This window comes from Carassius carassius, chromosome 28, assembly GCF_963082965.1.
Source record: "Carassius carassius chromosome 28, fCarCar2.1, whole genome shotgun sequence".
NCBI classification, from domain to species: Eukaryota; Metazoa; Chordata; class Actinopteri; order Cypriniformes; family Cyprinidae; genus Carassius; species Carassius carassius.
The window spans coordinates 3940106-3961375 of record NC_081782.1 but is presented as its reverse complement, the minus strand read 5'-3'; the positions used below and the strand labels follow the sequence as shown (position 1 = coordinate 3961375).

Below are 21270 nucleotides of genomic sequence, written 5' to 3'. Positions count from 1 at the left end.
TGTATATATTATTTACTTGCTTGCTTGTTCATCTTTCAGTATTTTTTCTCACTACTATATATTATCTATTATGTATTTCTTTATTTTTTTGTGTTTCCTTCAGTGCTTTTCAACAGTTGTGGTCTGTTGCTCAATCTATAGCACCATGCCAAAGAAATTACATTTTTATTCATTATGAATTTCATCTAACAACAGTGAATCTAGTTTTGTGAAACTTAAATCACTGTCATTACTTGTAGTTTAGAGACTCCAGAAGTGGTTGGATCAAAGAATATTTATAAAGCGCCTGCTAAAACGAGTGATTTTGTGTGTTGCAGGACTGATTACCACAACCTCTCGGAAACTGGATCGTGAACAACAGGCTGAGCACGTACTGGAGGTGAGACACACTCATGTGAACCCACATTGACACATATTGCTACGTTCACACAAACACGCATCGGCTGTGAGAGATTTGAGCCATGCTAATTTGCACTGCCTCCAAATTGCAGATCAATTTCGTGTGGGATGGGAGAATTATGACAATTTTCACTTCATATGAATGCAAGATTATCGACGTGTTCTGACTGAGTCCTATAGATGCCTGTTTGAAATTCAAAATGCTTGCTCTGCTAGTCTGTTCACATATAGTATGTTTAAGTGCGAAAGTCAGTGTTTTCGAGTGGGTGTTTTGTGTTTGTAATGAAAGCGATTTGTCGTGTTGATCTTTTGAGAACGAACTTGTCACTCGTGTTATGTTACCCATTCACCGTGTGATCCCTTGACACCCAAACATTACACAGACCAAACGCCCCTTTAATTTATTACAACCCCCCTCTTTTTTCTCATTTATGGCTCCCTCTTTCTTTCTCTCAGACAGACAGATTGAATTTGTACAGGCATGGCACGGCAGTCTGTGAAAGGAAATGAATAAAGTGAATTGAATTAATCGTTCTGTTGTTGTTGCCGAGATTGATGGCACACCCAATGTCTTTTGTTTTTAATGATATCATTTAAACGTTCCAGTGCACTCTACTGATTGGCTGGTGGCCACGTGTGACTGTGCTGATTGGTTGATGGGCAATGGGCATGTTTGCTAATGAAAAAGAAAAATGGATTGAATATTAGAAACAGGAAATGAGAGAAAAGCGGAACATGACTCATCATCCCTCCATTCTACAGACAGAAAAAAATATGTAGAAGATCAGATACATAGAGAATCTTATTTCTCCTTTCCTGTCCATCTATAATGGGTTTTTACCATGAATAGTAGTGTTTACTAAGGCAAGCATCTCTTGTGCTGTGACTGTTACAAATCTGTAACTCAGCCCACAATTAAATGAAATTAAATCAAATTTTTTCTTGAGCAGCAAATCAGCATATTAGAATGATTTCTGAAGATTCATGTGGCACTGAAGACTGGAGTAATTATGCAGAAAAATCAGCTTTGCATCACAGGATTTTTTAAATATATTCAATTAGAAAGCAGCTATTTTAAATTGTAATAATATTTCATAATATTACTGTTTTTGCTGTATTTTGGATCAAATAAATTCAGCCTTGGTGAGCAGAAAAGCTTTCTTTCAAAACTATTAGTGTTTTGAATGCAAATGTGAGCTCATGCTCATCACTGTTTTTGTGTCCAGGTGACTGTATCAGATGGCGGACCTTCTCCCAGACAGACCACAGTATGGGTGGTGATCCAGGTGTTGGATGTTAATGATAACAAACCAACATTTCCAGAGAAGGTGTACCAGGTCCGTTTACCAGAGCGCACCCGTAAACAACGAGGCGCTCCTATATATCGAGTGTTTGCCTACGACCAAGACCAGGGCGCCAATGCTGAACTCTCCTACAGCATCGTCGATGGCAACGAGGATGGGAAGTTCATAATCGATGCCAAAACTGGTGTGGTTTCATCACCCAAGAAACAGTTCACAGCTGGAACCTATGATATTCTTACCGTGAGTCACTTTTGGCCCTTGAGCTTCTATAATAAGTTCTGTCATGACAACTCTTGGAGGGATTGGCATGGTAATGTACATGAATATGTTAATGTATTTGCTCTTGGCGGAATAGATCTGCTATGCTGCTGCTGCTGCAGCAGAACAAGTTTCTAGACTTGCTACTGCCAATACATCGGCAACATGCTGCTGGGAGCATGTAAGAAATATTGCTGCTGTAAATATAACATGCATAAAATAACCCCCATATAGAGCATACATGAATCACCTCATAGCAGATCTATACAGGTGGAGCTGGGGAAGGTGGAGGGTTTCTGAGCAAGCTGCAACTGCTACTATTCATATGTTTGAATGTTGAGCATCAATGCCATTTGCTACCGATACAGGAAAGAACCAATCAGCTGTGCCATGTGATAATGATGTCATTAAATTAGATTGAGTTAGACCTATCGGACTGCGCCATCTAGAGTTTCTTGCCATAAATCTGTATTTGCATTTACACTTGTACGTGATTATAAAATAAAATACAGTGTTTTATATTATGTGACAAAATAAAATAAAAAAAGAATAATAAAACAAAACAAAAAAGAATAAAATATTATTAAAATAATAAAATAACAAATAAAATAAAAACAATACAATTATAAAGAATAGAATAAAATGAAAATAATATTATTAATAAAACAGACAAAATAAAATATAATAATAAATTAAAGAATAATAAAATAGAATACAATTAAGTAGAAAATCTAATAAAACAAAACAATAAACAAAAATAAAATAAAATACAAATATAAATAAATGAATAAACAAACAAACAAGCAAGCAAGCTTGGTAGACCATCATGGCCATGTTTAAAGCGGTTTAGACCACTTTGTTCATGTGCCAAATACCTGACATGTTCCTTAAACATTCAAAAAAATTTCCCACCTTATTTGGAATTATATAAATCATCCATATGTAATATTAGGACAAGAAACTGTCTCACCAGGTTTAACCAGAAGTGTAAACTCAGAGATAATAATTTCCAGATCTTGAAAAACTCCCTTGACATATATAGCAGTTCAATTCTCATAATGAGGGAGTTGACATTTAAAAAAAAAAGTTATTGTAAAAGGTTCGTTCTTTTGTTTGCATTCAGTGCAAAGGTCAACACTGAATGCATTCTTCCATTCCTTTTAATGCCTGGTGTTCTTGTCTTCCTGATGTGCGTTTGACTTTGATCGCAGGTAAAGGCAGTGGATAATGGACGTCCTCAGCGCTGGGCGACGGCTCGTTTGCACATCGAGTGGATCCGCCGTCCTCCGGCCAGCCCCATTCCCCTCGCCTTCGACGAGCAGCTTTACAATTTCACCGTCATGGAAACTGACAAAGTGGCGGACATTGTAGGCGTGGTGTCCGCCCAACAGCAAGGCTCCACCTCCTTGTGGTTTGACATCACAGGTAAAAGCTTGGACACTTTTTGTTAATGTGATGATCTATGCAATTTAGAGACAACTTTAGCTGCAGGATAGAGATCCAAGTGGATTTTTAGCATTTAGTAAAGGATTGAAAATAAATTCCAGGGGTTGGGATTTATTGTAATAATGTTGAAAATTTTAAATGCTGTGTTTTTTAGAAAGAATTATACTATATTTATATATATATATATAAAAAAATATATATATATATATATATATATATATATATATAAATTTGGATTTTATAATGATATGTTTGGCTTAAAGTTAGATAATTAGGTTAGTAATTAAGCCAAATATTTACATATTATGGTTTAGAGTTGTTGGGAATGTTTGTGGTTCACTGCATGATTTGTGGCATTGTATTGCTATCTTTTGTCATTCCACGGTCACCATGGCGATTGCTTGCCGCTGTCTGTATCTTTGGTGATGTAAGGTTTGTATGTACACAAACAAATGACTAATACATTTTAAATTATTAATCATAAAACAAACCTAAATGAAATATATTATATTATATCATATCATATCATATCATATTATATTATATTATATTATATTATATTATATTATATTATATTATATTATATTATATTATATTATATTATATTTTATTATATTATATTATATTATATTATATTATATTATATTATATTATATTATATTATGTATACAATAGTGGAAAGTGTGTTCATTTTAATAATGTTCTACAGTAATATTAATAAAGCTGAGTGATTACACAGTTATGTAGCTGTTCCGGACACTGAGCTCCTGTGTCTGTTGATCTGGTAGGCATTGGGAGAGTCAGATTTGCAGCATGCATGCGGTTTGGTGTTCAGATACCTTCTGTTTGCTTCAGCAGCACCTGCTCTGCACTCTTTCGCTGCTCTGCCTCTCTTTTTCTCCTCCTCCTCTTGAGTCACAGGCCACTTCCTCTTTATTTCTTTCTTCCTTTGACTCTTCATTCTTTACTTCTCTCATCCATCCTCTCTTCCTCTCTCTCACTCTCTCTCTCTTTCTAAATGCTTCATATGGGAAGGTCCACGCTCTTTCCGTGAGATGTTCTATATACTCCAGAGCGCTTGCGGCAGGAACTGTTCTACAGAAGGTATCTTTATCAGTTCAGACGAACTCTTTTCCTCTTCTCTCTGTCAGTTTTTCTTTCTGTGGTTTCTCTCTTTCTGTCTTTTAATTCTGTATTGTGAACTCTCCTTCTGTCTTCAGCTCTGTCTGCCTGTCTTTCTCTCTCTGCATGTCCAGGTTTTCAATGCTTTGTTTTTTAAAATTAATTTATTTAATATTTTACAGATTTTTTTCGTTGCCCAGTGAAATTTTTCAGTTTTCCCACCACAAAGAAAAAAAAGTTTGTTTTCATTGTTTTTGAGCCCATGTTTCTAATAAATAAAGTTGTTACAACACCCACATTTTAGATTTGATTAACACTGAAGAGTTTTCAATTTCCATTTGATAGCAAATCAAAAACTAATACAAAGTTCAAACATTACAACAAACTAATGAACCAATTACAAGCAATAGCGCTGATTAAATACAATAGAAAAGTGATACAAAGGAAATACAGTGCTTTTTAGGTAGTATCCAGTTAAGAAATAGATAAGAATGATCAAATATAAAATAACAATCCATAATATTCACTGTATAAATTAAATGTAGATTATAAGCACAAAATTTATTCAGTCAAAAGCAGTTTTCCTCTTCTTTTGTTGTTTGATTAACATTCAAGAGGTAGTTCACCCAAAAATGAAAATGTTGTCATCATTTACTCACCCTCCACTTTAGTTGTTTGTTTCTTCTGTTGAACACAAAATAAGTTATTTTAAATGATGTTGTTACCAAGCAGTTGACGGTATGGGGTTTTATGTCTCTGTCACTTTAAGACCTAATGCACAGATCCACTTTACTGATACACATGGAATTTTATTTTTCAGGATGTTAATGTTCACTTAACTTAAAATTCTTTCCAAAACGGTGATTTTAACATAAACCGTTTTCTAATAATGCTGTAGCGGACAAAAACAGACCAAAATATGTCCAAAAGCCCATCTTGGAGACTTCTCTTTTTGCATCTTAAATGGTTTTTAAATTGCTTGAATGTTAACATTGACATCTTCTAATTGCCTACAAATGATAAACTTATGTAATGACGCAGTGACAATTTCATCAGATCAGTCCTTATTGTCTAGCTTTCTCTGTCTGTCTCTTTTTCTACCTGTCTTTCTGTCTTTGTTTCTTTCTCTGCATGTTAATCTCTCTCTTTCAGTGATTCTATTTGTCTCATTCTTCTCCAGTCTTTCTTTCTTTCTCCCTCTCTCTATATTTATATATGTTCAGCAGAACTGCTCTTGCTCTGTTGCCGTTTAACCATCAGCTAGCTCTGCTTTCCCATCATCCCTTGGTGTTGTGCTGTGTTGCTTAAACGTGATTGGTTGGGATGTGAATTTGAGGGTGTGTCTCTTGATACCAATGTAATTTAAATGTGCGTTTGATATATTGCTGTATGCATGTGTGTGTGCACTTTGCATTTACAATGCAGTGGCAATAATGGTTTAATTCCTGATTCCATGTGTGTGTGTTTTGTTTATGAGCTACCTAAAACCCTTCTGGTGGTCGTTGACCCAGCCTTATCATGTGCGGCCTGATTAAATGCATCATTAAACAGCCAATCGAGTGTGCATAAAGGTCAGGGGTCAGGTTAGGGTTAGCTTGCCAGACGAGAGAGAGTGTTTGAGGACAGCGAGGGTGGATGGTGATGAATGAAAGTATGTGTATGTAAGTGTATCTCTCCACCAGGTGTTACAGCAACAGGCGGCACGAGATGATTAATGCGCCCTGGGTAGAATGAGTGTGAAGAGGCAGCGTAGCGCCCTGCCAAAACACACTTCACCTCTGTACACACGCATAGGGGTTCAAACACACTCATGCAGCAAGGCAATCTATGTCTTAAAAGAATAGTTCACCTGTAAATCACAGTTCGGTAACCATTTGCTCACTCTCATATTGTTCCAAAATGACATTAATATTTTTTCTGTTATAGACCTTAGTCAGAATGGTGATGCCGCTTTTTTTCCATTCAATGGTAGCAAAAAGATTTAAAGGGCTAAAAAAACAAAACAAAAACCACAACAAAAAAAAAATTGAAAAGTAGTGCACGTGAATTGAACACTATGGCCCTATTTTAACGATCTAAAGCCAAATTGTAAAGCACGCGGCGCAGGTGCACTCAGGGCATGTACAAATCCACTTTTGCTATTTTTACGACGGAAAAATGGTTGTCGCGGCCGGGCGCATGGTCTAAACGGGTTGTCCCTATTCTCTTAATGAGTAATGGGTGGTTTTTGGGTGTAACGTGCAATAAACCAATCAGAGTCTCATCTTGCATTCCCTTTAAGAACCATTTGCGCTTGTGCCATGACGGATTTGCTATTTACACGGCGGAATTTGGCAAGGGCAAAGACTGAACTCCGAGATGACACGGAGCTGCTCGTTTGCGAGCAAATAGATAGCCTAATTCTGATACATGCGATGACTATCCATTTTAACATGTACTGTAGGCATCTTTATATTTAATTACCCAATAAAAAGTTCTTATGCATTGCAATCCTTTAATTTTTAATATTTGGTGTGTTTGGGTGCTGCTGTGCATCCCTGTGTTTAATAAGCAGCATGTACGTGCGTTGTGGACCTGCCTATACTAACATGCTCTTTCAATAACAAAGAAAAACACTGTGCCAGACTTTAGACCAAGTTTGAGTTGGTCTTTGGTGCAGTCTATTTTCAGCTCCTTAAAGTGTGAAAAAAGTGTCGTGACATTCAGCCAAGTATGGTGACCCATACTCAGAATTCGTACTCTGCATTTAACCCATCCAAAGGGCACACACACAGCAGTAAACACACACAGCAATGAACACACACCTGGAGCAGTGGGCTGTCATTATGCTGCAGCGCCCGGGGAGCAGTTGGGGGTTCAATGCCTTGCTCAAGGGCACCTAAGTCATGGTATTGCTGGCCCGGGACTCGAACCCACAACCCTAGGGTTAGGGGTCATACTCTCTAACCACTAGGCCACGACTTCCCTTAAAATAGCATTATGCCAACAATGCGCCTGAACACACCTCTTTTTTAGACGAAAACGGCCATGGACGCAAAAATGAGTGCAAATGCATTTGTTAATTAAATGACGTGGCGCTGGACGAGAAAATGCAAACGGCGCCGGACTGAAACTAGCAAACACACTTGCGCTGCGCCTTGCGTCGCATTGCGCCGGGTGTATGATAGGGCCCTATGTTTTTTAAGTCTTTTGAAGTTTTGTGTGAACAGACTGAAATTTAAGTCTTGTTTGTGTCGTTAAAATTTAAATGATATGTGACTCTGGAGCACAAAAGCAGTCTTATGTCGCTGGGGTATATTTGTAGCAAAAATACATTGTATGGGTCAAAATTATAGATTTTTTTATGCCAAAAATCATTAGGATTTTAAGTAAAGATCATGTTTATATGAATATATTTTGTTAATCTCCTTCTGTAAATATATTAAAACTTGATGTTTGATTAGTAATATGCATTGCTAAGAACTTCATTTGGACAACTTTTAAAGCCGATTTTCTCAATATTTAGTTTTTTTTGCACCGTCAGATTCCAGATTTTCAAATAGTTGTATCTCAGCCAAATATTATCATATCCTAACAAACTAAACATCAATGGAAAGCTTATTTATTTCTTATTTAATACTATTCATAAATCTCAATTTCTAAAAAAATTGACCCTTATGACAGGTTTTGCTGTCCAGGGTCAAATATGATAAAATGAGTGATACCAAAATGTTTTATTCATGGTCTTGTGACTATTCAAAATGTAGCAATACTAGCCTAGAATGAAGTTTGAGGCATGTGACAAGATTTACACTGAATGATAACTGAAATTTCAGTTTGTTTCTCAAACAAAGTTATCATATGATTCAACCATTTTTATGGTGCGTTTTGGAGCTTGCCAGCTTCTGGTCTGCTTTTGTTGTGTGGAAAAGCATAATGTGAACGTTCTGTGAACTAACATCTCATGCGATGCATGGAAGAAAGGTTTGGATTGACGTGAGGGTGTGTAAATAGTTTGATGTTTCATTTTTGGGTGAACTATACCTTGGAGTTGACTTTCAATGTGCGATAACAGTTGTTTCTTCGATCCATATTTTTGGTTTGCCTCTCTTTTGTTGCTGTTAATAATCTATAATTCTTTCCTCTTTGAGCCGAGTCTAGAGAGTGCTGTGTGTTTGTGGGCAGCATGTGTTTATTAGACTTGTGTAGGATGTGTAGGAAAATATAGACTTGAAGACTTAGAAAATGGAGGAATCTTTTTCTATCACTTCAGAGTAGCACACACACATGCATACATATGAGGGTGTATACGTCTTCATATATTGTGTTAGTGTTTGTGTTTGTATATGTAAGATGTCTGTATATGTGTGTCTATATAAGGATATATTGCATATGTGGTGTGCGTGTGTGTGAGTGTGTGTGTGCATTACATATGTGGGGTGTTTGTTGAGGATTTGCTGTGATGTCTGTGGGTATAATGAGGAAATCCCATCCTACTCATGTTTAGCATTTCCAAACCCTGTATCGCCCTCATCTGGCGTACCGGAGTACTACAGTGGTGTGAGTTTGTGTGTGTGTGTGTGTGTGTGTGTGTGTGTGTGTGTGTGTGTGTGTGTGTGTGTGTGTGTGTGTGTGTGTTTGTGTGTGTGTGTGTGTGTGTGTGTGTTTGTGTGTGTGTGTGATGTAGCGTATAGGGTTTGTGTGTTTAATCATGTTTTCTGTTTTCATGTAAGGCGGTGATGTGGACAGTACATTTGACGTTGAGAAAGGAGTCGGCACTATCGTCATCGCTAAACCTCTGGACGCAGAGCAGCGATCGTTCTACAATCTCACTGTGGAGGTCACAGATGGGACTAATATAGCATACACTCAGGTAAACACACACTCACAAATAAAAATAAATAAACATACACGGACACTTGAGTGCCGGGAGGCTGGCTGGAAGACGACCATCTACCCAGTTGAGGGTGGCCAAATTCTGAGTATGATACAAATACACTGATTTATACTTATTCATTATTTTATATTAATATAAATATATAAATATTGATTATAATTTATTACTCTTAATATTATTATTCTATAATATTATTCTAATTAATTATATATATATATATATATATATATATATATATATATATACACACACACACATACATACAAATTTATTATATATATATATATATATAGGGGAAGTCGTGGCCTAATGGTTAGAGAGTCGGACTCCCAATCGAAAGGTTGTGAGTTCGAGTCCTGGGCCGGCAGGAATTGTGGGTGGGGGGAGTTAAATGCAGAGCACAAATTCTGAGTATGGGTCACCATACTTGGCTGAATGTCACGTCACTTTCACTTTCACTTTCACTTTATATGTAATTGCACAGGAAGATGTTACCACCTGCTGGGCATTGCTGTCTGTCGCACCTCTTCCAGTTCCCATGGGTCAGCTGCAGGGTCATCAGCCAGAAGCCACCATTCACCAAAGTTTCGCTCCTTTAATTCTGGAACGTCTCCTGGTGACGGAGCAGTGACAGGGACGTCTCCCTGTCACCCCCTGCAGCTGATCGCTGTTCTCCCTGCAGCTGTTGTCTGGGGTTAGGTGTTCTTCCCCCAACACCTATCTTTCCTCCTCAGCCAGAGCCAAAAGCTACCTTTCTCTGCCTCCTCTGCCAGATCCTTTATTGCCCTCCTTAGCCTCCCTCCTGTCACTCCTGCTTCCCTCAAGAGGTGTATGGTTGACAACCCAAGGAAACCTCGGCATCCGACCTCAACTGGGTAGATGGTCGTCTTCCAGCCAGCCTCCCAGCACTCAGCAGCAAGTTCTGAGTACCTGGCCTTCTTCCATTCGAAGGTGGCCTCGATTCCCTCCTCCAGTGGTACAGTGAGCTCAATGAGGTGTATCAATCTTGCTTTGGTTGACCACACCACTATGTCTGGCAGGAGAGATGTCGTGGTTATCTCCGTGGGGAACCAGAGCTGCCTGTCCAGGTCAACCCTCATGTTCCACTCCTGGTTGGGGGAGAAGGGCCTTGCTGTTTCTCTTGATCTGGTGCTTCTCCTTACCCCTCCTTCCGACACAAAGATGGTGGGGTCCTCTGCTGATGGTGGTTGTTTGCTACCCTGTCGACACTCCTCCAGTACTTCTGCTAGCTTCGGAGTACTTCGGAGGGGATTTTTTTCCCCTCCAATGCGAAAATGGTATTGTCATTTCTGACTCCTCTTCTGAGGGACAAGCTCCGGGACTTGGAGGGCTTGATCTTCATTCTTGCCCATGATATCAATTCGTCCATCCTCTTCAGCAGTCTTGATGTGCATGCTGCTGTCTGAAGGAGGCTGGTGACATCATCCATGTAACTCCTCAGTGGAGCAAGCCTCTTACCAGTTGGGAGTTTAATCCCCCCAACCATTTGCCTTGCCCCGATGAGGATTATCTCAAAGGCTGCTACAAACAGTATTGGAGAAATAGTACACCCCATCACGATTCCTACTTCGAACCGCTGCCATCCGGTGGTGAAGTCCTGGAGGGAGAAACACATCTGCAAGTTGCTAAAGTACTGAGCTACCAGGTTCTTGACGCAGGTGGGCATGTGGAAAAATTCCATGGCATAGTTGACCAGCTGATGCGGGACTGGGACGCATTGGCAAGGTGGAGCCAGATGACATGCAGGTCGGTCTTCTCCCGCTTGGCCTTCTGGATCTGGTCCCAGATCATAGTGGAGTGCTCTACACAGCCTGGGAAACCTGGAACTCCTGCCTTCTGGCAGTTGGTGTCAACATAGCCGTTCTCGATCAGATAGTTGGTCATCCTCCTGGTTAGCACTGAGAAGAAGATCTTTCCTTCTACATTCAGTAGTGCAATGTTTCGGAATTGGCTAATGTCTTTGGAGTTCGTTTCCTTAGGGATGAAGACTGCTACCGCTCTTTGCCAGTCCGATGGAATGATTTGCTTTTTCCTAGCAGTTCTCATCAGATACCATAGCAGCTCTAGTACCTTGGGGTTGTCCTTATAGAGCTTGTAGGGGACCCCATTGGACCCAGGTGCGGAAGAGGACCTTGCCTTCTCCACGACTTGCCTGACTTCGCTGAGCTTGAGGGGCATGATGTTGAACTCAACTGTTGGCTTTGCTGGCTGGGGTACGTATTCTGGAGTTCCTAAAGGGACGCTCCTTTGTGGATCACTGTACTGCTCTTTGACATGCTGTTCCAATTTCTCCCTGGTGGTTTCAAGCTTGCCGCTCTTCTTTTCCTCCAGTAGCTTTCTGGCATGCTTGAAGGGATCCTTGAAGATATTGGAATGCTCTTTCGGCTTCCGCTGGCTGCGCTTGCGGATGTGTTCAGCTCTGCGAAGCCCGGCTAGCCTTTTCCGGACCTCCTCCCACAGGACTTTCAGACCCTCTCTCTCTGCGTGGGTTGCCTTCCTCCAGTTCTTGCGGAGTTGGCGACGCCTTTGCACAAGAGGATTTCCCATTCCCTCCTTCCCTTCTCTCTCCTGGCTGTCCTCTGTTTGGGGACAATTTCGCCAAACCTGTCTTTGCAGGTCTGGTGTATTATGTCTCCAATCAGGTTAAGCCTAGTCTTGGCCCCTCCACGCAGTGATCCCTCTAGGGTCTTGATCAGGTCCAAGTCCAAATTGCGCCATGCCTCTGCTTCATTGGACTTCAGCCACTTCAACTTGCTCTTTCTGGCTGGTTCTTTGGTCTCTTTATTTGGCTCTGTTCTGTCTAACGTGTTGGGGACTGGGCCTTCATGCTCACGTGGAGACTCAGCCTCCACCAGGGGACCTTCCTCTGTGACTCTCGTGCCTTCAGCAACGTTAGGTCCTTCGGCTCTGTGGTTTTTTCCCTGGCTTTTGGTCCTTCTTGTCTCACCTGCTGAAGCAGTGCAAGGTTGCTGTTGGCCTTTCTGTCCACACTTTGCTTTCCCCTGGTGGATCCGTAAGCCTCTAAACGTGGTCACTTTCTCCCATCCACATGCACACTTTCGGAGGATCTTTTCCTCATTTACTGGAGTTCTGGTGTTCTCGTTATCCATGTTCATTGCCGTCGTCACCGTGTGGTCTGTCCTGTTGGGCCCATCTTTCATCCCACCTCTCGGAGGGCCCGCGGGTTGTTTCTCATTTTGTTTCTTTGTAGTTAGCATTTGGGTGACTCTCTCGCAAAAGACTAGTGGGTTAGGTAACTAGCCACCCACTCCCGGTGCGGTCTTTCCCTGCTGCCATCCAGTCTTTCCTGGCTGTCCTCCAGTCTTCCCTGGACTCCAACTGCCCTATTCACAGTAGTCACTGGGTTCGCCAGAATTTCAAGATGTGCTGGAGACTTGCGTTGGGGGCATTGCAGAGTACACAGGATTCTTCATTCCCAAACCACTGGTGGAGGTTCCGAGGGCAGGGAAGCGTGTCGTAGGTTGAACCAATGAGAAAGCTAAGTATTGCCTGTGGGATCTTCCACACGTCTGACCAACTGATGTTCTGGTTCATGATTCCCTCCCAGGTTGTCCAGCTTCCTTGTAGACCCTGCGACACAGCCTTGATTTTGTAGCGATCTTCCTCCATCCTCGTCACCTCGGCTACCACCATCTCCTTCCTTTGCTTGCGATTCTCAGGACCTGATCGTGGCGCCACCTGTAGCGTCCCTGTGAGAGAGCGATCTTACAGCCTGACAAGATGTGGTATATATATATATATATATATATATATATATATATATATATATATATATATATATATATATATATATATATATATTCATATTTATTATAATTCATAGATATAATTTCTCTCCACTTGTACACTTTTATTTTTTATTGATATCATATATTAGTCAAATTAATATTTTATCTATATGTAAAATGTATATAAATGTTTACATAATTTATATTTTATTTGTTTTAATTCATGTGTAATCTGCATTCCTCTCCACTTAATTTCTAGATATAGTATGGCTTTTTTTTCACTTACGGACTTTTTTGCATTGCTTTTCGTCCTTAGAATATGGCTAGACATGATGTTTAAAGGCAGCATAATGTTTCTTATCTTTTGGAGCAGCTTTTTGGTCTTTTGAAAGTGTCTAGGGAGGAAGCTCACTAGGTTTTGGAGCAGAGTTAGTGTTTGTCCGCTTGACAGCAGCTGTTTAGTCGATGATTGATGCTGATGTCTGATGGTGAGGGTTTGATTGATCACGTCTGTCATCGTTCAGATTGCCTATCCCTGATGTCAAGGTTCCATTGGATTGATAGCTCCGTTGCCATGGATACGAGCCTTTTTCAGCATAATCTGTCCGTGAAGGTCAGAGTTTAAAGGACACAATCCATCCTGAATGGAAAAATGTGAGAGAGTGAGGAAAAATGAATGATGGATCTGTTTATCTTTCAGGGTTAGAAGCTGCTACAGTGCTTTGGGAGGAAGAGCTCTCACGTTTATTCAGTTTATTCACTCACTATAAAGTAAATGAACATATACACACACATACATAAGAACGTAAACACAAAAGATAACTAATTCAGTTGCATATGTTTGATGCTGAATGCGCTCCTTTAAAAATGCAAAGTAAAAACACACATGTGAACAGAGAGTGCTGGAGGGAGGGTCAGAGAAGGGACAGATGGGGAAAAATGATGAAAGTAATTGTATTCTTCTCCAAGACTAGTTCTCTATTTAGAAAGCACCATCTTTCACACACTTTCATACTCAAATATACATTCATTCACTGTCTGCGATTTACACACAAACACTCACAGATGGAGCTCAGCGTGTCTCCACAAGGCCTAGTGTGAGACGGAAGTGCACGTCTGTTATTACTTTATAATTAGCTCGCTGACACTCACAGTTGTGTGCTCTGACGCTGTCTGCGTGCTCCTCTGACCGGTGGGACTATTAATACAAGTTAGCGACAACAGAGTATTTGCCTTTAGCCGATTTGTTTGCATTTCAGTGTTCAGTCAGCTTCAGTTTGTTCGTACTCTTATGGTGCGTACAAGTTGTGTGATTTTCAAGTTTTATCAGAATTGATCAGGGAACTTTGCTTAGAATCATAGTAAATAAAACTCTTGAAATTTAGAAAATCCGCAAACACATCAGTCAATACAAGGCTGCGTTATTTAGATGTGATCAAAATTACTAATATAATATACAGTGGTTGAATTTCATGAGCTTTCTTTTTGTGTAAAGATGAGAAAAAAAACATTTCCAGACTGCATTTTCCACTTATGATAATTTATTATGACAAAAAAAAAAAGCCTGAATCAACATTTGCAACCCAAAGAACTTACACAATGTGGTATTTTCAAGTGAAGGATAATTTTGCTTTGCTTTATTTTGTAATTAACATTTTTTTTTTTTAAAGCTTAGTTTAAGTTATGGAGTTATGGTAATTTATGTATAATTGTTTTATAATTAGTTTTATTTTTATTTCAGTAATTTTAATTAGTAATTTTAGTAAACTTATAAAAAGCCTATAAAAACTTATGTTATTATATTATTAGAATTTATTATATCCAGTTAATGCAATATATCCAATTATATTATATCCAATTAATGCAAACATTTAAAAAATATATATTTTTAGTTTTAGTTAATGGTAGCAACACCTGTACTGAGAAATTACATTTCATGTTGACTTCCTAATATATGTTAACACTTTGAATTACGTAGCGTTTATATTTTTATTTATTTATTTTAATCTAAGTTTAAGTTATAGTAATTTAGGTTACTTCTTTTTTAATTACTTATATTTTTATTTCACTTAAGTTTTAGTAATTTTAGTAAAAATTTTAATTTTAGTACAACTGAAACCTGTATGATCTCAGTGAGTTTTTTTTAACTATATGTGTTACATATATATATATATATATATATATATATATATATATATATATATAGTAACAACACTTCTACTGAAAAATTACATGACATTTTGACATGTTTTTTTATTTTTCTTCACAGGTCCACATTACTGTTCTGGACAACAATGACAACCCCCCCATTTTTTCCCAGCCCACCTATGACATCACAATCACCGAAGACATGCCCCCAGATACTGAGGTGGTTCAGGTGTTGGCGTCTGACCGTGACGAGCGTCACCGTTTGATCTTTAGCCTTCAGAGCAGCGTTGACCCCAGCAGCATGCGGCTCTTTCGCATCGACCCTAACAATGGAATCATCTACACGGCCCGCAGACTGGACCACGAGAGCCGAACTCAGCACATCCTTACAATCATGGTAACTCAGATTGCATTAAATAGATATTATGAAAATACCACATAACCAGTACACCGCATCAGTCACATAGTAATGCACTAAAACTCTTTAGAAATGCATCGCAGTGCTTTGCCAATCATTATTTTGACTTGGGTCAGTAAGCAACCACCACTCACACTTATTTTGCAGGTAATGGAAGCTCAAGCTTTATTATTTTTTATTATTTGAATTGTATTTCATATATATATATATTAATTTATATATATTATATATATTTTTTTTACCTTAATTTGTTTTAAAGTATGAAGACCTGTACATTTCATAAATAGATGCAAACAGTCTCAGTTTTTTTGTTGTTTTTTTCAAATACATTTTGAGAGAACATTGTGTCTCTTACTGGATAGATATATAGATAGAAGAGCAGAGTTTTCGTTTGATTAGTGTTGGTAGTTTGCCTCCCTCCTGTCTTTCTTTCACGCTCTCCATGCATGAGTGCAGGTATGACAGGAACAGGAGATTGCTCCTTGTGCTTTGGCAGCCGGCACTAGTTTAATGTCGTCTGCACCTGTGTCGTTTCTCCACTGTGATCTAATTATTGATCTGATCTGTATCACTCCTTGTTTCTGCTCTCCCCTGACGAGGGTGAGAGACAGTGAGTGCCATATCTAATAAGCACATGGATATTCCTGCTGCCTGCAAACAGATGAAATTAGTTATTATATTCCGGAGAGAGATGTTATCCACTCCATCTGGAAGAGAGCGAGTTTGTTTTGTCTGTATGAGGTTGTGTGTGTGTTGCTGTTTCCTTGTGTTGGATATTGCTGTCTGTTTCAGACAGGGAATTAATTTTTGTTTCTCTCTACTGCTCTCTTTATTTTATCTCCATCTTTCTTGCTTTCTTCTTTACTTTGCTTTTTATATTAGGTGAAGGATCAAGAGTTCCCTTACAGACGTAGCCTTGCTCGTGTCCTGATTGGTGTAGAGGATGTGAATGACCACGCCCCTATTTTCACCATGGTGATGTATGATGGACAGGTGTATGAATCAGCAGCACTGGGATCAGCTGTTCTCACAGTGACTGCACTCGATAAGGACAAGGGCCAAAATGCACAAATCAGTTACAGCATTGACTCAGGTATGCATACGTTCTCATACACTACCTGACTAAATTTGGACACACTCCAATGAAATTGTCTCATGAAAGTAGATGTGTAAAAAAAAAAGTCACTATTTTCTTTACATTAATAAATGCAAACACACATACAATTTAATGCTTTATGACATGTATTTGCTTTTATACAATAATGTGTGGGTTGATACTGTATAATTGTAAGGTCCTTTTTCTTTTATTACACTCAATTTGTTCTTTTTTAATTTAGGAAACACAGGAAACACTTTCCGGATTGATCCTGTTTTGGGCATCATCTCATTGGCTCGGGAGCTGGACCTTTCCAACATTGGTCACTACGTCTTGTCTGTTAAAGCAACAGATAACGGTTCTCCAGCATTGTCTTCAACAGCTGTAGTCCGAATTGCAGTCACCTTGTCCAATAATGCTGGTCCCAAGTTTCCCCAAAGTGAATATCAGGCAGATATATCAGAAGGTGTCGCCATTGGAACTTCAGTCATCACAGTGAACGCTCTAAGTCTGTCTACCCTTACCTATGACATTCGCCAAGGCAATGGTCATCGGACATTCTGCATCAACCAGTACAGTGGAGTGATCACTACGCAGAAAACATTAGACTTTGAAACTGTTCCCTCCTACGTGCTAATAGTCACTGCAAGCAACATGGCTGGACAGGCCTCAAATGCTACAATAGCTATTACAGTTAGCGATCAAAATGACAATGCCCCAGTGTTCGAACAGCTGCGGTACCATGGAAGTATCAGTGAAGGTGCCGGGCTTAACAGTGTTGTCCAAAGTGACAATGGACAACCACTAGTCATACGAGCAAGTGATGCTGACCGCAACCATAATGCCCTGTTGGTGTACCAGATAATGGAAGAATCTGCCAGGCGCTTTTTTGCAGTAGATGCCGGTACTGGCTCTATAAGGACAATTGGTCAGCTTGACCATGAAACCACACCTACATTCCGCTTCCATGTTAATGTCCGAGACAGTGGACATCCACAACTCTCAGCTGAGCATCCTGCAGAAGTTACTATTGAGGTGCAAGATGTCAACGACTGCCCGCCTAAGTTTTCTCAGGCGTCCTATGAAGCTGTCCTTTTGCTTCCAACATATGGAGGTGTGGAAGCCCTACAAGTTTTTGCTACCGACCCCGATAGCGATGGCCAGTCAGAGCTCACTTACTCATTGACCGATGGCAGCATAGAACATTTCAGCATTGAGCCAAGCACTGGAATGTTGACTGTAAGAAACAGTACTTTTAGCAAAGAACGATTTCGATTTAACGTCCGTGTTTCAGATGGACGCTTCTCCAGTACCGCTCTGGTTACTGTCCTGGTTCATGAAGCTCTGGACAGTGGTCTAGCTTTTACTCATAATACCTACAACGCCAACATTGAGGAGAACAATGATAACATAACAACAGTTGCTGTCGTTACAGCACTAGGGAACAAGTTGAATGAACCACTGCGTTATACTTTGTTAAATGCAGGTGGGAAATTTCGTATTAGGCCAACGTCTGGTGCCATTGAAACTGTTGGAATCCCTTTAGACAGGGAGGAGGAGGAGGAATATGGACTTTTGGTACAAGCAGGCCGTGAGGAAGATCGGCTCCGTGTTGCAAGAGCATTGGTCCGAGTTCAAGTCACTGATGTCAATGACAATTCTCCAGTTTTTGTTGGATTGCCATACTATGCTGCTGTTCAAGTGGAAGCGGAGCCTGGGACAGCGATATTTCGAGTGACAGCAGTGGACCGGGACAAAGGACAAAATGGAGAAGTGAACTACTTTCTGCAGGATGAACTGGGACATTTTGAAATAGACCGTTTGAGTGGCGAACTTCGCTTACGGAGAGCTTTCGAAGCTGATCTCTCTAGTGTGGAATATCAGGTTCTGGTGTTCGCCCGTGACATGGGAACACCACCTCTTTCCTCTTCAGTCACCTTTCCTGTCACAGTAGTAAACAGAGCAATGCCAGTGTTCGACCGACCATTCTACTCAGTGAAAGTGAACGAAGACGTACCAATATGGACTCCAATTCTGGGAATAAACGCCAGCAGCCCCGAAGGCCAGAGTGTCCTTTACACAATCACGCATGGTGACCCAGGAACAATCTTCTCCATTGGATTTGACACAGGTGTCATCAGTGTCATCGCTGCTCTCGACTATGAGACTAGCCCTTCCCACAGACTCATCGTCAGAGCAACAGACTGCCTCACAGGCGCTCGTGCAGAAGTGGATGTTGAAGTTATTGTTTTGGATGTCAATGACAACCCTCCAGTCTTCAAGCAGCCGTCATACAAAGCTGTAATTTCTGAATCTGCCATGATTGGCACTGCAGCTTTGCAAGTTCTCGCAACGGACAATGACTCTGAGAAGAACGCAGCCATTCGGTACCAAATCATACCAGACCGCACTAACAGCACCGACCACTTCCACATAGACAGCAGCAGTGGTCTAATTTTGACAGCTCGCTCCTTGGACCATGAGTCCATCCAGCGCTATGTGTTTCTTGTCAAGGCAGCAGATAATGGCTTTCCCCCACTGAGCAGTGAAGTGTGGGTCACAGTCGATGTCATGGACACAAATGACAATGCTCCTGTATTTAACCAACTGCTCTATGAAGCCTCTATCAATGAGTTGGCACCAAAAGGCCACTTTGTTACATGCATCCAGGCCTCTGATGCAGACCGTTCAGACACAGAACGCTTGCAGTATGGCCTGGTGTCTGGAAATGAAAAGATGCTGTTTGAGCTTGATGCCGCCTCCGGTGTCCTCACCCTGAGTGGCCAGCGACGCATGCAGCGCATGCCTTCCACAATCACCCTAAATGTAAGCGTTTCTGATGGAGTGTTTACCAGTACAGCACAAGTGCACATTCGGGTAGAGCGAGCTAATCTACATGCCCCCCAGTTCACCCAGGGCATGTACGAGGCTGATGTACGGGAGAATGCACCAGTGGGATCAAAGGTCATTGCAATCAGGGCACAAGACGCTGATCCTGGACCTTTTGGGGATGTGAGGTATGTGCTGCTCTCAGATTCTGCTCGGGACTTGTTCAGTATTGATGGCAGTGGACAAATTTCGAGTCTTGAACGTCTAGACCGGGAAGAACGAAGTGAGATGGTACTGTCCATTGCAGCTGTGGATGCTGGTGGCCGATCTGGATATTGCAGTGTCCGGGTTACCATTTTAGACGAGAACGACAACCCTCCACAGTTTGATGCCTCGGAGTACCATGCAAGTGTGCGGTCCGAGGTTGAACCTGGTATCCTTGTGACACAAGTACAAGCTTGGGATCTAGATCAAGGTGCCAATGGACAGGTGAGCTACAGTCTGTACAGTGAAGCCAGCCTGCAAGTTACTGAACTTCTGGATATCGACCCAGACAGTGGCTGGGTTGTCACCAAAGGTAATTTCTCCCCTTTGCGTGGGTCTGTACTGTCCTTTTTCGTTAAAGCCTCTGATGGTGGGGTACCTGTTAGGCATTCCCTTGTGTCAGTCTACATACATGTTTTGTCTGCCAATGCCCACATACCTTCCTTCAGCCAGCCACAGTTTTCCTTTACCGTGCCAGAGGACATGCCCATTGGTTCCTTGTTGGGAGCAGTGCATCTACACACCTCAACTAGCCACTTGTCCTTACCAGTAAGCTTCTCAACGGTGATCGGACAGACTCCAGAGAGTAACAGTGATGGAGTGTTTGTGGTTGACAAAGAAACCGGCATGATCAAACTAGACAAAGCACTGGACCGAGAGTGGACACCAGCCTATCATTTCAAGGTGATGGCAATGTTGCAGCAGGGACGTTTGGACGCAGTTTCGGCTGTAGATGTGGAGGTCAAAGTACAAGATGTCAATGACAACAAACCAGCATTTGAGTCAGATAACTATGAAGCATCAGTCACTGAGGGTCTTTCTCCTGGTACTAGGATTCTGCAAGTACGAGCTTTGGATCCTGATTGGGCAGCTAATGGTCAGGTGACTTACAGTCTTGCTCCCCCTGGGTTGCTTGGTGGCTCTGGTGGTGAGGACATTGAAGAACATGGAGCCTACTTTACAATTGACAGCAGCTCTGGCTGGATATCAACACTGAAAGGGCTGGACCATGAGCAGAGCCCTGCCCATAGTCTTACAGTTTGGGCATTTGACCTTGGAGATCCTGCTAGCCAGTCATCTTCAACAACTATAACTATAGCAGTGAGCGACTCCAATGACAACATACCGCAGTTTCTTCAGCCCCGTTACTACGGAAGTGTTCGTGAGAGTGATGCACCTGGTGAAGTAGTGGCAGTATTGAACACACGGGACAACGACAGCTCGCCTGGAAACCGACAAGTCACCTATCATATTACAGGTAAGAACTTTTGAAACAATCGATGTACACTGCATGACCTTCCACACTGAAAAAAGAATCATGTTCGTAATAATCTTCTTTT

General features: G+C 40.8%; 1 protein-coding gene across 5 annotated transcripts in view; it reads left to right on the top strand.

Annotated features, from left to right (window-relative positions):
• The window catches only part of fat3a (FAT atypical cadherin 3a), a 168986-nt gene that overhangs the window by 108723 nt on the left and 38993 nt on the right, over positions 1 to 21270 (top strand). For 3 of the 5 annotated variants that reach the window (XM_059513915.1, XM_059513917.1, XM_059513914.1), the window contains exons 5-12: positions 318 to 379; positions 1626 to 1943; positions 3173 to 3386; positions 4443 to 4511; positions 9242 to 9381; positions 15445 to 15720; positions 16624 to 16834; positions 17079 to 21188. In XM_059513915.1, coding sequence (XP_059369898.1) covers positions 318 to 379; positions 1626 to 1943; positions 3173 to 3386; positions 4443 to 4511; positions 9242 to 9381; positions 15445 to 15720; positions 16624 to 16834; positions 17079 to 21188 — 5400 coding nt within the window. The remainder of the gene's footprint in view (positions 1 to 317; positions 380 to 1625; positions 1944 to 3172; positions 3387 to 4442; positions 4512 to 9241; positions 9382 to 15444; positions 15721 to 16623; positions 16835 to 17078; positions 21189 to 21270) is intronic. The other 2 variants (XM_059513918.1, XM_059513916.1) reach the window with 1 other exon arrangement.